The 18,209-nt window shown below is 42.4% G+C and overlaps 1 protein-coding gene across 1 annotated transcript; it reads right to left on the reverse strand.

Moving 5' to 3' along the window:
• Positions 1 to 1,239: 1,239 nt before the first annotated feature.
• On the reverse strand, positions 1,240 to 17,776 carry LOC142198300 (cytochrome P450 2K4-like). Its single transcript, XM_075269271.1, has 9 exons — positions 17,603 to 17,776; positions 13,607 to 13,769; positions 12,299 to 12,448; positions 11,332 to 11,492; positions 9,146 to 9,322; positions 4,954 to 5,095; positions 3,311 to 3,495; positions 2,689 to 2,830; positions 1,240 to 1,418 (listed from the first exon to the last, which is right to left on the reverse strand). The coding sequence occupies exons 1-9, from the start codon at positions 17,774 to 17,776 to the stop codon at positions 1,240 to 1,242; spliced, it is 1,473 nt and encodes a 490-aa protein (XP_075125372.1).
• Between the last annotated feature and the right edge of the window lie 433 nt (positions 17,777 to 18,209).

Here is an 18,209-nt window from a genome sequence, read left to right on the forward strand (position 1 = left end):
CCTGAGTAGAGTGATCCTTGCAGGGCACAGCTATTGGGCCCCACCAATCAGATGATACAGTAAATACAAATTACAGGACAACCACTTTAATATGCTGGTCGGCATCAGGAACATTTGGGATAAAGGGGACTATTTGTGTTCCCCATATAACGTTATGCAGATAACTCTGACACTAGAGGATTGGGTGACATTATGAGGGGCACATTGTACAATAAAAGGAGCTACATTGGGATTATACTGTTGGGGCATGGGCGAATCTGTCTTGTAGTAAGGGACTGACATGACAATATTGGGCCCTTATATTTAATAACTATATAGAAATAAATTTTATGTTGGAAAGGACATTTGCCTTGTTTTTTATGCCAATGATCTTGAAAGACCCCAGGATTGCCCCTGGACGCGCCAAAGATCAGCATAACAGAATGTGACGATGTTGTAGGTGCAAAATGTTAACAAACTTGACAACCCCTTTAACTGTTTCCCAACATCCGCTGTAATAGGAAGGAGGATGTGGATATAGCACTGCCCATATTATACAGGGGAGACCCCCTAGCGGCAATGCCTATGATCAGCCCCTCCTATGATAGTGGGCATCAATCCTGCAGATGTCTAGAACATAAGAACCTAGAATACACAAACAAGTAATAAGCAAAATAATACATTAGTACAGTATGTATCCCCACACCTGAAAATGGCCAAACTACAAACTTATAACAATAGGTTTCATATGGAGAATACCGTAGCGGAAAAAAGAACTAAAATGCAATTTTTTTTGTTGTGTAGCCCCCAAAATTTTAATAAAAAGAACAGTAAACATCAGATATTACCCAAAATGGTATAAATAAAAAGTATACACACACACACACACACACACACACACAAAAATAAGACTTATGCAGTTCCTTATATAAAAATATGGATGTCAAAATATGGTGACTTCAAGAATTTGTTTAAAAAATATTTTTGGATTTTTTTGTTAAGGCATTAAAATGGGAATGGCACACATAAAGGAAACACTCATAAAAAAAAATGCAACAAAAAAAAAAAAAAAACTTATCCACAACCTGATGCCTTAATCTAAAACCAATTTCTCATGAAGTGATATGTATTGGTGGACCATGTCTATGATTATGCGTATTTTTCTTCTCCTTACTGAAATTAAAATGTTAACATCAAATGTTTATTTACATTACAAAATTATCTTCACATGAGTTTTAGGTTAGTCTTGCCAAAAAATTTCTAGCTGCGAGGTACAGCACAGAATTCATAAGGTTTGGGGCTATTTGTTGAAGCCATTGTGGGGGTCAGGTCCAGAATAGCTCCTGGTGGGGCCTGGAATGTGAAGTTCTGTAGCAGAGTGGTAAAGAAGAGGAACAGCTCCATCTTGGTCAAATTTTCACCCACACAACTCCTCTTACCTGATAGAAAAAGACACAAAAACATGATAACATGTCTGTAATAGTGAAACAAATCTTAAAGGGTTTATCTAGGACTGTGATATTGAGCTGTAAGTCCTTTTTTCAGGAAGTGACACCATGTCTAGAGATGGGCAAGCTCTAAGTCCTGTTCTCAGGAAGTGAGATCATATCTAGAGATGGGCAAGCTCTAAGTCCTGTTCTCAGGAAGTGACACCATGTCTAGAGATGGGCAAGCTCTAAGTCCTGTTCTCAGGAAGTGACATCATATCTAGAGATGGGCAAGCTCTAAGTCCTGTTCTCAGGAAGTGACATCATATCTAGAGATGGGCAAGCTCTAAGTCCTGTTCTCAGGAAGTGATATGTCTAGAGATGGGCAAGCTCTCCATGAATCATTTCGTTTCAGGTTTAGGTGCTCGGGTTCCTGATTCTTCTTGGGTTGAACTAGTTTCAGGTCGAACAAGCTTATTTAGTATAAATTAGTCTGTTCAGGCTCCAGAGTATAACACGTGGAGGCCCAGGGGAGGTGTAAAAAATGAATAAAACATTTTGACTCAAATTGGATCACCTCTTTTGGACCTCCTCATGGCATCCGGCACTCTTTCTTGGTCTATTCAGATACGTCATGTGTCTGAAGTTACTGCTGAGGCTTGTGTTGCTTTGGCCCAATCACAGGCCTCAGATATGGACATGGAACTCCCCTGTTTCCCCAGTTATACTCTGAGGTCTGAAGGGAGTGGCCATTTTAGTTCCTCCAAGACAATTTGGGATATTTGGGTTGCCCATCTCTAATCACATCTGTTGGTCACATGGCCATGCTGAAGGTTAGTTAAGGGATTTGGGAGGCGGGGAGTCCAAAACGAAAATCGAAAATCAAAAAAAGCCACTGGGCAGAAGGGGTTGAAGAGTTTATCCAGTTTATCCAGAGTTTATCTTTCTAATATTAATGGCTTGTGCTTAGGATAGGCCATCAAAATTACACCTGCAGGAGTCCCACAGCCAGGACCTCTACAGATCAGCTTTTCCAGAGTGGTTCATCTACAGGTAATGTTAACAATTCCAGGAGCCGCTCTGCTTGATTGCCTTACAATCGAGTGTATCGGTGGTTTAGGTAGTGTAGTGGTGCATATCCAATGGCAAGTATGCAGCATGGCTCCCGACATGTAGCCACGCTGTCTCGGTTAAGCTGATCTGCAGGTTGTGGGGGTTGGGCCCCCAGAAACAATTCCACTGGTGATCCCTAGACATCCCAGTCTGACAGTAATAGTGTTACCTATGGAGAATGGTATGAAGGCCTCAATCTTCTTCAGTTTTCCTTCTGAGTCAAGAAAGTGTTCAGGGTAGAACTCATAGGGTTTCTCAAAGTAAGCTTTATCTCTGAGCACTGAATGAATTAATGGGATGACAAAAGTGCCCTGGGGAGAAAAAGTTATGTATTATACAGGATATGTATCAAGAAGTTATCAACCCTATAGTTTACCTTCAACTAGAATGGACAGTTTTACCAATACCCTCAGGTAGGGCTTAGTCAGGCATCGAAGCGCCAGGGAAAGTTTTCCTACCCCAGTTCCATAGAGGTGCAAGCAGCATTCAGCTTATGGTTGCTCGGACTTTGGTGCAACCGTGACAGTGTAAGAACTAGGGCGACTCATGATCATGACCTACTCTATTAGGCAGAGAAAAGATCTACAACAAGTCTTTAGTCTGGTAGATTTAACACAACCATGGACAGTCACCTTCTCTACTAAACGTAGATGGAGTCAAGTGCATTTGACTGTTCACACAGAGCTTGCTCCATCTGGGACAGCTTCTCATCTGGGGTTAGAAAATCCTTTAAGACGGTGATCATCTGATCACTGTGAAGACTTCATGCCATTATTACACCTAACTCTTACCTTAGGAAGAAAATACCTTCTGAAGTTAACATCCTTAGAGGTAACGTGTGGGGCACCCCTTGGTACAACGTCACCAAACCTCAGGGTTTCATGTATGACCGCGTCGGTGTACGGCATTTGTTTCCTATGCTCTGTCCGAGGCTGAGCTGATCCGATCACGGCGTCGATTTCATTATGAACTTTTCCTGTGCAAAAATATTCGTTATTGTCCGAGTATTTATCTTTATCTTTGAGGTAATTGATAAGTAACAGACAATATTCTCCAGCTTAGACTCTTATGGCTTATCTATAGTGTCTGATTCATGCAGTCCCAGTACTTTTGGGATCCCAACCAGTCTCAATAACCAGGTCCCCATAGTGGAAGCCAAGAATTATGGAAACAATAATCAAGCAATCATAGCACTCGTTTTTCGATACATGCAATGATGTGATCACTTTTTTAACATGTAATATCAAGTAAACCATCACGAATATCTGAACATTTCAGAGTATTTCACCTTCCTCTTAATAGATGTTTTCTTTAACTTATGTCAATTTACTAGATCTTGATGGCCGCGACAATGTCCAGAATCCTGGACTTCAGACTAAATTTTGAGTTGCATTTGAAGCTGCTCGATCCGCATTGCCCCTAAACCCTTGGGGTCCTGGACAAATGTGACCAGAGATTGTACTATCATCTCTTTCCCCAGTAGTATCCAGCTTCATAAAGGCTTGTAAATTGTATTTACGTTCTCAAGGGATGTCGTTCTTAACCCCCTCTCACCAGTCTTCACTGCTGTAAAATCTTCTTTCTTCCTCGTTTCTTGCATCCTTTGGAGGGCGGGGTTTCACATGCAACCTACCGTTTAGCTCCGCCCACCCATATTGGACTATGGCAGCAGCAACTCCATTCTGAGACTGCCTATCTCTGCCATAATGAACACAATTGAATTAGCTAGTCTGATAACTGGGAGAACAGAAGAAATGAAAGCAGCTCCTCTCCCCTATCGGAGAGCAGGGAGCTAGGTCACATGGTGCAGACACAGGAATAGCTAGAAACACAGGCTGGCTCCTGTGCACTTAGCCCCTCCTCCCTCCCCCCTGAGAGCAGGCAGCTACATCACTTGACTTTTGAGCAGATAAGTCAAGCGCTGTGTCAACAATAAATTGAATAAAGTAAGATAGTGGACAAACAAAGCAGTTTTGCTGAAGCAGTGTATTTAGGAAAAGCCTTACATCCACATTAACAAGCAGCATACATAGGATCCTTGTGATGGGACAACCCCTTTAAGTAATAGTGAATTCCCACCAGGTCTAGCCAGACACTTCCTTTATAGATGCCTAGACTCAAATCTTTTGCTCTTCCACCATGTTCTACACCTTGATGGTCTACTACCATTGAGTATGTTTCTTTTGAACTATCCAATGTGCCTGGATATGGAGTGGGAATATAGACAATTGAGTCACTTCTACTGGGTCAATAAGTATATTTACAATCTACATCGCAACTTCACACCCTTCAAGGGTACTATTCAGTCCTATGGAGACTCCAATGCAGATTTGAGCCTAGCCTAGCCTATCAATACAGAAAGGCGAACACCACTATACATTAACTGACCTATGTAATAATAAAAAAGTATAAAGTTTTGCTCGATAGTCCTTACTTTGAATTTCTGGATATTTCATCATGAGTAGAATTCCCCATCTCAGTGTTGTTGCTGTGGACTCCATTCCAGCCGTAAACACATTTTCCACAAGTGCGATCAGGTTCTCGTCATGAAAATACAAAGCAGATTCTGGTTTACCCTAGAAAACAAATCATACAATAAATAAAACAAATATTCAGGTAAAATGCAGCATTTAAAGGAGTTCTGTGGTGTACCTAACATTACCCATGGTCATGACATCGACAAGCCCCCATGTGACTGCTGAGGCAAAGTCATAGGTCCTTGCAGTCTCTGATGTCATTGATATAATTCAGGAGCCTAAAAGAGGATGGGAACCCTAATTACATGCTGTGATTGACGCCCAGGAGAGGTGAGTAAAATTGAGGCAAGATTTTTTTACTCACCTCCCTAGGCCTCTACTTATACTGTGGAGTCTGAAGAGACCCCAGAGTATAATAGTGGTTCATGGGTGGCGAACCTCAAAATTTCAAGTTCAAACTTTAGAAAAATTGGTAACGAACCAGGCTTATTATGATCCAGTTCAATCGTCCCTATGTGGGACATTATACTGTATGAGGCACTCTACAGGAACTATACTATGTGGAAGGGCCATTATGGGACATTATACTGTGTGGAGGGGTTCCTGGGGGCATTATACTGTATGGGGCACACTATAGGACACTATACTGTGTGGAAGGGTCATTATGGGACATTATACTGTGTGGAGGGACCACTGTGGGACATTCTACTGTGTAGAGGGGTAGCTATGGGCATTATACTGTAGGGGGCACACTATGGGACACTATACTGTGTGGAAGGGCCAATAGGGGACATTATAATGTGTGGGAGGGTCTCTAGGGGACATTATACTGTGTGGGAGGGTAACTGTGGGACATTATACTGTTTGGGGACACTATGAGATTTTAGACTTTGGGAGCAACAGTGTATCTGAAGCACAGTATTAGGGATATCAGATAATGATGGAAATATGAAGAGCCTAATGGAGAAAATGAGGAAAGAGAATGTCTACAATCCAAAGAAACATCATTTGATGTAATAGGTATGGATTTTCTCTATGATCCCTGTCATTGAATGTGACTTGCTGTTACTGGAAATTTTGGAAGCCCAGGGTAGTCTTTATCCATCCCTAGACCTGCACCAAACATATGATAATAGTATAGGACAGTAGTCCTGCAGCGAGGGAGGAACTCTAGAGTTGAATATGACTATGATGCAGGTTCCTGCTCAGAGATCGGTCTGGGATATAAGGCCAATATACTGTCCAAATTCATGTCCTGATTGTAACCATGTAAAAACCGAGCTAAAGCAACTGTATGCAGCAGAAGCTTTGCCTCTTTGAGAAGGGGACATCTTCTATGCCAAAAGGAGATCATATTTCACCAGCTTCCTAGATGAAGATTCTTTACTGTAAGAGCAATGAGGCTATGGAGCTCACTGCTAAAGGATGTGGTGATAGTGGATTTACTGGTCTGGATGCCTTTCTTGAAAAGTAAAATATAATAATAATAATAATAATAATAATAGTATTATTATTTATTATTATTATTATTATTATTATTATTATTATTATTTGATTTTATTTTTTTCCCTATCTTGGGGCAATTGGCGTCATCTTCTAGATCAATATTGTAGAGTTATGGGTTGGACTTGATGGACCTGTGTCTTCATCCAAAGATATTACAATGTTATCCCCACACCCCTTCAGAAGAGTAAAATCCTACATATTAGTTATTTTTGGAAAATATGGAATCAGTTCATAAAATCTAAAAATATCACTCGGTTCTAGTATTACCCTTCATTATTTTAGAAAACACATGTGCCATCTTGTAACTACCAACTGCATCAAAGATCAGAGATAAACCTAATGTACAATAATAAAAGCCATTGCATAGGTCAAGGTCACCCTCTTGTAGGTATCTGGATAGGTTCTGGAACGGGTCACGTTTGTGGTATTTCACTGCATACTCCATCATGACTAGTCTATATAGTCCTTCTCCACACTCTTCAGATGTTCTTACACCCTGCCTGACATATCATGGGAAATATAAGGGACAATTTATGTGGGAATTTCTGAAATTTGTAAATTTGCACAAGGGATATTAACTTGCAGCGTATACTATCATTTTGTGACAATAATAGCTTATTGTTTTTAGTATTTATGATTAGAGATGAGCGAGTAGGTGTTCGATCGAATACTACGGTATTCGAAATACTCCTACTCAATCGAACACTACTAGCTGTTCGAAGTTTAACCCCTTAGCGACCCTTGACGTAACTGTACGTCATGGGTCGCATGGGGATGTATAGAGCGAGCTCACACGCTGAGCTCGCTCCATACACGGCAGATGCCGGCTGTATAATACAGCCAGGACCTGCCAATAACAGCAGCGGTCGGTGCCCGAGCCGATCGCTGCTGTTAACCCTTTACACACTGCGGTCAAACGCGACCGCAGCGTGTAAACAGCGCAGGCGGCATGGGCGCCGCCATGTTTCCCCGATCGCCGCCCTCCTGAACGTCACATGAGGGCGGTGATCGGTTGCTATGACAGCCGGAAGCCTATTGAAGGCTTCCAGGCTTGTCTCTGCACTAGATCTATTAGACGATGCCAGAGGCAGCCTCTAATAGAAGTGCTGGGATTCTGCTATTCACTGCAGTACTGTAGTATTGCAGTGAATAGTATGAGCGATCAGACCCCCTAGGTTTCAAGGTACCTAAGGGGTCTGATCATAAATGTAACAGAAGAAAAAAAAAGTTTTTAAAAGTATTAAAAAAATAAAAAAAATATAAAAGTTCAAATCACCCCCCTTTCCCTAGATTAGCTATAAAAGTAATTAAAGAACATTAAACATAAACATATTAGGTATCCCCGCGCTCCAAAATGCCCGAACTATTAGAATATTAAAACATTTATCCCGTACTGCGAACGGCGTAGCGGCAAAAAAAATAAAAACAGCCAAAAAGCGTTTTTTTCAACACTTTGCCTCCTATAAAAAATTGAATAAAAAGTGATCAAACCATCAGATCTTTCCCCAAATGGTATCAATAGAAACGTCATCTTGTCCCGCATAAAAAGACACCACAACCAGCTCCATACATGGAAATATGAAAAAGTTACAGGTGTTAGAACATGATGACACAAAATTTTTTTTCTATTTTGCAAAGTTTATCATTTTTTTAAAAGTATCAAAACATTTCAAATACTATATAAATTTGGTATCACCGCGTTCGTACTGACACGTAGAACACAGGTAACATTTCATTTGTACCAAACAGTGAACGCTGTAAAAATTAAACCCATAAGAAAATGGCGCAAATGCATTTTTTCTCCAATTGCACCTCATTCTGAATTTTTTTCCAGCTTCCCAGTACATTGCACAGCATATTGAATGATGCCATTACAAAGTACAATTTGTCCCGCAAACAATAAGCCATCATGTGACTCTGTGAACTGAAAAATGAAAAAGTTATGGCTCTTGAAATGTGAGGAGGGAAAAACGAAAATGCGAAACCAAAAAATGGCCTGGTCCTTAAGGGGTTAAGGTTCGATGCAGAACCAGCGTTGATTGGCAGAATGCTATACATTCTGCCAATCAACGCTGGTTCTTCTCTTACCTTTAGAAGTCTTCTCCGTGCAGCGTCCCCTCGGCGTCTTCCGGCTGGAATTCACTCTGCCTAGGCATCCGTCCTAGGCAGAGTGAATTCCAGCCAGAAGACATCGCGGGGGCGCTGCGCCAGGAGAAGACTTCAAGGGGAATCCAGCCCAACCGTCACTCGTGGGCTTGGTAAGTATAATTTTATCGAATTTTGCATACCCCTGAAACGAGCATTTCCCCCCATAGACTATAATGGGGTTCGAAATCCGTTCGATCAGCCGAACAGTGTGCGGCTGTTCGAATCGGATTTCAAACCTCGGACATTTTAGTGTTCGCTCATCTCTATTTATGATAAGATGCTCCCTGTTGGGTCTTGCTGTGTTCAGCTTCCAGTCCGAGCCATCTTACATGAGAATGAACTACAGGTCTATAGGTAGCTTAAAGGGATTGTATCTTGTGAAGAGGGCAGTAGTATAAAAATGGTTATGATGGTCAACGATTCTAATAGAATCATCAACGATTTCGTCAATGATGGTCAACAATTTCTAGTTGAGATAACAGTAGTTGCACTTACCTCTTGTTGCTTGGTAAGGTAGGCGTCAATGAGATTCCTCTGGTCATTGATGTCCAGCTCCTTCCTCTGTCTCGTAAATGTCTCTCTTATAAAGTCATGCAGCTCCTTCACGTTTACAAAAACTTTTTTGTGCGGGCCGGGCATCCAGTGGATCAGATAAGGGTAACTGTGGTAAAGCTTTATTAAAAGCAACAAAGTTAAAGCATAACATTAAATGTATTTTTGACAAGGTACATTACAATTGTAGTCACTGGGCCCATAGTGGGATAAAAAGTACCACTTTACTGCTGTAAGGGATTTGCTAGTTGTGCAATTCCCCAGTGCTGCTGCTAGAACAATGGAAGAAGGGAAGACAGAGACTGCGAGCCCTAAACTCGACGCAACCCCCATTCCTACTTAATTGTCACAACTTTCTTAATGACAGGGACAACTGGGTGGCGATCCCTTCTCTGAATAAGTGTCACACAGAACAAGACAGGACAAAACAACACAGAAGTGAGGTCAGCAAGCCAAGGGTCAAAGCCAAAGAGACATAGCAGTACAAAATCATAATCCAAAAGAGTAGTCAAAAGGGAAGTCAAAGGTCAGAGGTCAGTAATACAATAGAAAGCTTAAGTAGGAAGCTAGTGTGGACAAAATCACAGGACAGAGTCAAAATAAGAAGAAAACCTGTGTGGACTGATGACCTGAATATAGGAAGCCCAGGACCTGCTCAGACATGATTGGTAGACAGGTTGTCAATAACACAGGTAAGGCTAAGATTAACTATTTGATGAAAACAAGGTGCAAGAGATGGGCATGGTGGAAATTCAATTACATAGGAGAGTTAATAGAGCAGTGTTCAGACAAAACAACAAAAAGCTGTAAGCAAAGAATCAAACTGAACACGTCTCCTCCCTGTGCGAGTGGGAGTGGCACAGAGACCTGAACAGGTGGAGACGTTACAACTACCCCTTCTGTCTTCTTGTCTCAATATAATAAGTGGAGACCCAGGGGAGGTGTAGCAATATAGTAAAAACTTGAACTCACCTTGTCTCACCTCTCCTTTGCCCTCTTGTAGGGGTCCCTTGGCATCAACTTCAAACCTCTTCCAATCTCCTAGCTGATGTCATATGGGGACATATTACTGCACCTCAGAGGTCCTCTATGACATGAAACATCAGCCAAGAGACCAGAAAGGGCTGGAAGAGGATGCCAAAGAGTGCCATTTTTTGCAAGGGGACCAAGGAGAAGTGAGGCAAAATAAATATGAGTTTGAATAGACCCCAGAGTATAATAGTAATACCTTGGAAATTAACACCAAAAATTTTGGATTAGCGCCAGGCACAAAACTTTTGGGTTATTGAGGTCAAATCTGGTTTAATCCAAACCAGTTAGCTTATTTCTAATCCTAAAGTGCTCTAGATAGTAAATCTTTATGTCCTGATTGGAGCGGATGTACTAATAGTGCAACCTGTGCAGTTGGAAAGGGTCCCAGATGCTCGGGACTGTATTTTAGATTGTAGGTAAATGTCTAAAGTAATAAAAATCATGGCTATCGATTACTGGTGGATTGATAGAGAAACATGTTGCGGAGGGTATTCTATGTAAGGGACCCACAATGATTTTTTTAACGTTGGGGTATCCTTGATAGTTAAAAAGAAATGCCACTATCACACTCAAGTCACATATTCTAGCTCTACCCCTGGTAGAATAAGGCTCCATTCACACGGAGTAACGCCAGGCGTTTTTTGTGTGTATTTTGTGTGTATTTTTACAGCCGTAAAAAGCAGTCTCCATTGAGTTCTATAGTAAAATGCTGGCGTTTTTTTACGTCCGTAATTTTACGTCCGTAATTTTACGTCCGTAAAATTACGGACGTAAAAATACAGGCGTATTTTACTATAGAACTCAATGGAGACTGCTTTTTACGGCTGGAAAAATACACACAAAATACACACAAAAAACGCCTGGCGTTACTCCGTGTGAATGGAGCCTAAGGCTGAGGCCTCTTGTTGCAGACACACATTTTGAAGTTTTAGCCTAAGTGTCTACAATATGAGGCCTCAGCCAAAGAAATAAATCTATTGAACTTAAATTGAAATTGTATAAAAGAACCGCAAAAAAATTGTAGATCTAATCCTGCACATACTGAAGAAAAGTGAATCTACCTGGAAATTTGGCCTGGAAATGGTTTATCGTCTTACCCGGACCAAAGCACTGCCAAGTAGTCTGATATTCTCATTAATTAAATTGACAAGCCTCGTTAGGGTAGGATGTTCATAACCAAACCTCACACCAATGACAGTGGACACCATGATATTAGCCACCGCACAATGGATTATTTGATGGTTATCAAAAGGTTTTCCTGAAACAAGAAAAAAAGAATTTTCTGACTTAAAAAATAATGAACATTTACTGTTACTACATAGGAGTGTGCAAATATTTTAGGTAGATGTCAATAAAATTCTGCAAAGTAAGAGTGCTTTCAAAAATAGACATGTTAAAGTGTTACTAAAATTTGGAACTTTTTTTTTTGTAGCATTAATAAATTTTGGTTCTTTCCATGAAATCTTGGATTTTTTTTTAATTCTTCCCCTTACTTCTTTATTGCCAGCTTTATCCTGCCTGTCACTGTGTATGGTGTATAGGTTGAGATGTTATATGATGAGTATCTTTTTTTTTTCAAATGTAGATTGTGAGCCCCATATAGGGATCGCAATGTAATTTTTTTTTTTTTTTTTTTCCTATCAGTATGTCTTTTGTAGAATGGGAGGAAATCCATGCAAACACGGGGAGAACATACAAACTCCTTGCTAATGTTGCTCCTGGTGGGATTCGAACCCAGGACTCCAGTGCTGCAAGGCTGCAGTGCTAACCACTGAGCCACCGTGTTGCCCCCCTCCCCTCTCATATGATGAGTATCTGTATGAAGTACAGTGTGTTGGGGTCCACTTATGTCAAGGACCCACCGGGTAATTCATCTGTTCACATGTGGGCCAGTCAGAGCCTGGGTAAGGAGTGAGATTGGAGGGGTGTTACTAAATTTTTAAAACATTACGTTTGATCCTTGGAGCCCCTTTATGTGTCATTGCTCATGACACTCATTTGGCCCTTGCCAATGCCAAGTTTAATGACTTTTAGTCAATGCTGGGTGATGAATAAGACGCTCACCTCCATGTGCTTTAAATGCTTGAACTAAGCATTGGGATTCATCGATGATCTTGTCTTCTATGTCCTTCTTCCCCATCCCATAATCTTGTAAGGTAGACAGAGTGAATCTTCTCATCACTTTCCAATTCTCTCCATTCGCAAAGAGGATACCTGGAGAAGAAGCCGTACAGATCAGCATGATAAATAAGAAAAATATATTTTATACAGCCAAAGAAAACCAAAAATTTCCTTAGACTGAGATCACAGTAAAGTAAAAAGTAAGAACCCTTTTACATTTAGGGCCCTGTCACCGAGTACTGTCAATAGGCCTCAGCCTAAGCACAGCTTTTTTGATACGTTTTTTTGAGCCAAAGCCAAGAGTGGATTGAGCAGAAGGTAGAAGTATAAAAACTTCCTATTTATTTCTAGAGATGAGCGAGTAGTGTTCGATTGAGTAGGTGTTCGATCGAATACTACAGTATTCGAAATACTTGTACTCGATCGAACTCTACTAGATGTTCGAAGTTTAAGGTTCGATGCAGAACCAGCGTTGATTGGCAGAATGCTATACATTCCGCCAATCAACACTGGTTCTTCTCTTACCTTTAGAAGTCTTCTCCGTGCAGCGTCCCCGCGGCGTCTTCCGGCTGGAATTAACTCTGCCTAGGCATCCGGCCTAGGCAGAGCCGACTGCGCATGCGCGGGCATGCCCTCGCATGCGCAGTCGGCTCTGCTCAGGCGTCGGGCCAGGCAGAGCCGACCGCACATGTGCAGTCGGCGCTGCCTAGGCCCCGATGCCTAGGCAGAGTGAATTCCAGCTGGAAGACGCCGCGGGGGCGCTGTGCCGGGAGAAGACTTCAAGGAGAATTCAGCCCGACCGTCACTCGTGGACCTGGTAAGTATAATTTTATCGAATTTTGCGTACCCCTGAAATGAGTATTTCCCCATTTCCCCCCATAGACTATAATGGGGTTCGAAATCCGTTCGAACAGTCGAACAGTGTGCGGCTGTTCGAATCGAATTTCGAATCTCGGACATTTTAGTGTTCGCTCATCTCTATTTATTTCCCATTCCTATTTTAGATATTTTTAGTTTTGACTCAAAAACCGTAACAACATCTACAGCAAAAAAAAATACATTTCCGCAACGTGGGGCTTCAGCTTGAACATTTTATGTCTCTGGAAGGGAAAAGGACCTTTATAGCACAAGAATGAAGCTCTCACTACTACATAAATACAATATGAAGCAAATATTCACATAATATTGGCCCCACAAATACAGGGCTAACATTTTATTTAAAAAATACCAAGTATATATTGTTATGGTTACCATTATCCTTCGTAGTTTTGGCTACAAGTTCTAATTTTGGTCGGTCGGAGAATCCATCCCCATGGTTGCTCAGGGCATCTTTAATGGTTTCATAACCACACAGGACCCCTATTTTCTCGAAGCCTATTTGCACACTGAAAATTGTGCCGTATTTCTTAGATAGCTGGGAAAACAAGAAGTTAGATTATTTTCAAGAAATAATCCTGAATGGTGGGGAAGAGTCTGAACTCTGACATGGATGCCAAGCCTACAAAGCCATTGCCTAGGTACCAAACCTGAGCTCTAACAGCAACTTATTGAGACAAAAAAGACCCAATGCAAATGCCCAAGATCAGTACTCACATTTTCCAGGCGGCCATTTTGGGAGGATCACCAGTGCCCAGATTCGCAGGCTCCGAGCTTATGGTAAATCACCATTGTCCAAACAGCTGGGGACCTATTAAAGACTCCTAGGCTTGTCTGGTATTCATTTGTATGGTAGGCTTCTTTATGGAGCCTCTAATAGAAGTATCAATATTTTGCAATTCAATTGCATTGCATTAGCATTGTAATGTATTGCATTAGTGATCAGACTGCCTGGGGTTCAAGACCCCCTAGGGCAGTGGTTCTCAACCTTTCTAATGCCGTGACCCCGCAATACAGTTCCTCATGTTGCCATGACCCCAAACCAAAAAATTATTTTGTTGGCTACTTCATAACTGTAAAGGGCTAGTTCACACAGGAGGGCGGTATAGCGGATTTATAGCGGATTTAGGCACTGAGAGTGACGCAGGGAGCCGCGTCACTCTCGGGTCAAAACACGCTTGCCACGACTGTCGTGGCTTCCCCCCCCCCGGAGTTGGCTCAAATTAATGGACCGACACCGGAGGTTGCTGCCGCCAGGCAGACACCGTGGCTCGCCGAGCCACGGAATCCGCCTGAAGAAAGGGCAGCCCGCTTTTTTTTTTTCCATGAGCGGCACCATGCCGCTCACGCAAAAAACAAACCTGGCAGTCTAAATAGGTCGTCATTGTGAGGGGGCGGATTATGACGTGGATTTTGCGGCATAATCTGCCCCCTCTGTGTGAACGGGCCTTAATTTTGCTACAGTTATGATTCGGAATGTAAATACCTGATATGCATTATGTATTCTCATTTCTGCAAATCAAACATAATTTAAACATAGTGATTAATCACAAAAGCTCTCTTCCACAAAATCTGCTGAACCCCACCCCCCTTGCTTACACACAGCCTGAATCCCCTATCACGCTCACACACAGCCTGAACACCCTATCATGCTCACACACAGCCTGAACCCCCCATCATGCTCACACACAGCCTGAACCCCCTATCATGCTCACACACAGCCTGAACCCCCCTATCACACTCACACACAGCCTGAACCCCCTATCATGCTCACACACAGCCTGAACCCCCCTATCATGCTCACACACAGCCTGAACCCCCTATCATGCTCACACACAGCCTGAACCCCCCTATCATGCTCACACACAGCCTGAACCCCCCTATCATGCTCACACACAGCCTGAACCCCCTTTCCCCCATCTTGCTCACACACAGCCTGAACCCCTCTATTATGCTCACACACAGCCTGAACCCCCTATCATGCTCACACACAGCCTGAACCCCCCCATCATGCTCACACAGCCTGAACCCCCCTATCATGCTCACACACAGCCTGAAGCACCCCCATCTTGCTCACACACAGCCTGACCCCCCCCGATCATGCTTACACACAGTCTGAAACACCCCCATCTTGCTCACACACAGCCTGAACCCCCTATCATGCTCACACACAGCCTGAACCCCCCTATCATGCTCACACACAGCCTGAACCCCTCTATCACACTCACACACAGCCTGAACCCCTCTATTACACTCACACACAGCCTGAACCCCCTATCATACTCACACACAGCCTGAACCCCCCTATCATGCTCACACACAGCCTGAACCCCCTATCATACTCACACACAGCCTGAACCCCCCTATCATGCTCACACACAGCCTGAACCCCCCTATCATACTCACACACAGCCTGAACCCCCCTATCATGCTCACACACAGCCTGAAACACCTCCCCATCTTGCTCACACAAAGCCTGAACCCCCTATCATGCTCACACACAGCCTGCACCCCCTTTCCCCCCCTCTTGCTTACACATGCTGTCTCTTCTCTCCATCTTACCTTCCAGTCTCCATTCACTGCAGCTTGCTCTTCCTGTGTAACTCGGCACTGTACTGAATAGCTCCGCCCACACCAGAGTCTGATCACATGGTCATGACATCATCACATGTCCTTCAGCCCACTAGGATCTACCCTGCTGCAAAAGGTAAGCGCGGCTTCTCAGCGGCTAAAGCCATCGGAAATATGTATTTTCCGATGGCTTTAGGTGACCCCTGTGTTTTGGTCGTTCGACCCCCGCCGGGGTCGTGACCCACAGGTTGAGAACCGCTGCCCTAGGGGGTCTAATTAATACAACACTAAAAATAAAATTTTTTTAAAAAATTTAAGTCAACCCCCTTTCCCTAGAATACATATTAAGCTTGAAAATTACTGTGAAACACATACACAATAGGTATCTCTGTTTCCAAAAATGCCCAGTCTAGGAAGTTATAAAAATATGCTTCCTGTATGGCGAACGCCGCAGCAAGGAGAAAAAAATAAAAGTGCCGAACTGCTGTTTTTTTTGCCGTTTTGCCGCTGTTAAAAATAATCAAAGCCATAGATTTTCCCCAAAATGGTATAATTAAAAAGTAAACCTGGACCTGCAATAAAAGACGCCCTATGCATCCCTGTACATGAAATATAAAAAGTTACCGGTGTCAAGAGTACGGCGACTTCAAGAAAAAGTTTTCTTGCTCAAAGTTTTGGATTTTTGTTAGGGGGTAAAATGTAAATAAAACTATATAAATTTTGTATCGCTGGAATCGTACTGAAACATAGAATACAGGTGATGTGTTATTGCGGGTGCACAGTGAACGCCGTAAAAACAAAGCCTGTAAGAAAGTCGCACAAATACACTTTTTCTCCAATTCCACCCTATTCTGATTGTTTTCTATATTTCCAGTACTCTGTACCGAACAATAAATGCTACCATTATGAATAATAATTTGTCCCACAAACATTTAGCCTTCGTGTGGCTCTGTGAACCGAAAAAAAAAAAATATGGGGTTTGGTAGATGGGGAGTCAAAAACAAAAATTGAAAGATGCCTCTAGAGAGAAAGGGTTAATATAATAGTCTAAAGTTCTATCAACCCTCTAAACATTGGGAAAATTGGGAGAATCTATAGCTGTGCTAACTACAACATAATAATGTACACTAGGGTGAAGGTTTAGGTGGGTTTGGCATAGCTTTGGCATGGGATTGCACTGTAACATGATAATGGACCATGAACCTGTGTGTCCGTCACATGACCACATATCCACTGCAAGTATAGATTACTATTGAATGAAAGCATGCAGAGATCTTAAAACCTGTCAAATATGTATACAGAATATACAGTGGATGGCTGTAAGGGTGCATGCACACTACGTAACGCCGGGCGTGTATGAGAGCCGTACACGCCGGCGTTACAGCAGGGCTGCCGAACACTTCCCATTCACTTCAATGCGAGCGCTCGTAACAGCGGCGTTTACGAGCGCTCCCATTGAAGTGAATGGGAAGTGTTCGGCAGTCTGCCGTAATGCCGGCGTGTACGGCTCTCATACACGCCCGGCGTTACGTAGTGTGCATGCACCCTAAGAGCAGCATTGCAGTCCCTGGAACCACCACTATGCAGTGGATGGCGCTGCTGCACCACTCTTATTACATGAATAGTAGCGGTACACGTTTTCCATTCAACTTCTGACACCCTATAGGTGATCAGTATGAAAAATCATTTTAAGGCCAAAAAAACTCTTTAATTTTAAGTGAGTTCCTATATTACACCATAAGTGGCGCTGCATTACTTAGCAATTTTATTATTATCTGTACAGTAGAAGTTGTATTTTACCTCCAATAGTGTTTTATGAGGCTTTGACAGGTCAAATAACAGTGCATTTCCAATGATCGGTAGGGGCCTTGGCCCAGGAGGGAAATTACTCTGAAGGGCTTGATTTTTTTGGTTAAAGATGATGGCCAAACACAAGATAACAGCAATGATCAGAAGAAGAGCGACCAGCTCCATGGTGAACTGCCAGACAACAAAACATCCATATGAGGTACCATTGGTACATTGAACCACATCTTCCAGGTCCTCCGATTGTGAAATGGGAGAGACTTGTCTGCAGTTATTGGAGGTTGTTCAATGGTTAACCCTATTGCCTTGCAATACTGGAGTCTTAGGTTCGACTTTGACCAAAGTTAACATCTGCAAGGAGTTTGTATGTTTTCCATTTGTTTGTGTGGGTTTCCTCCCACACTCCAAAGACTTACTGATATGGAATGTAGATTGATAACTCTGCCCATGTCCCCTTGGACCCTGCCCATTCCTATTCCGTCCCTATATGCCTTTATACAATAGTGCCCTTCAATGCATAACATAGAGTGATGACTAGAGATGAGCAAATCGAAGCTGTTGAAGTGGAATTTCATATGAATTTCAGAAAATATTCTAAATT

This window comes from Leptodactylus fuscus, chromosome 3 (assembly GCF_031893055.1).
Source record: "Leptodactylus fuscus isolate aLepFus1 chromosome 3, aLepFus1.hap2, whole genome shotgun sequence".
Taxonomy (NCBI): domain Eukaryota; kingdom Metazoa; phylum Chordata; class Amphibia; order Anura; family Leptodactylidae; genus Leptodactylus; species Leptodactylus fuscus.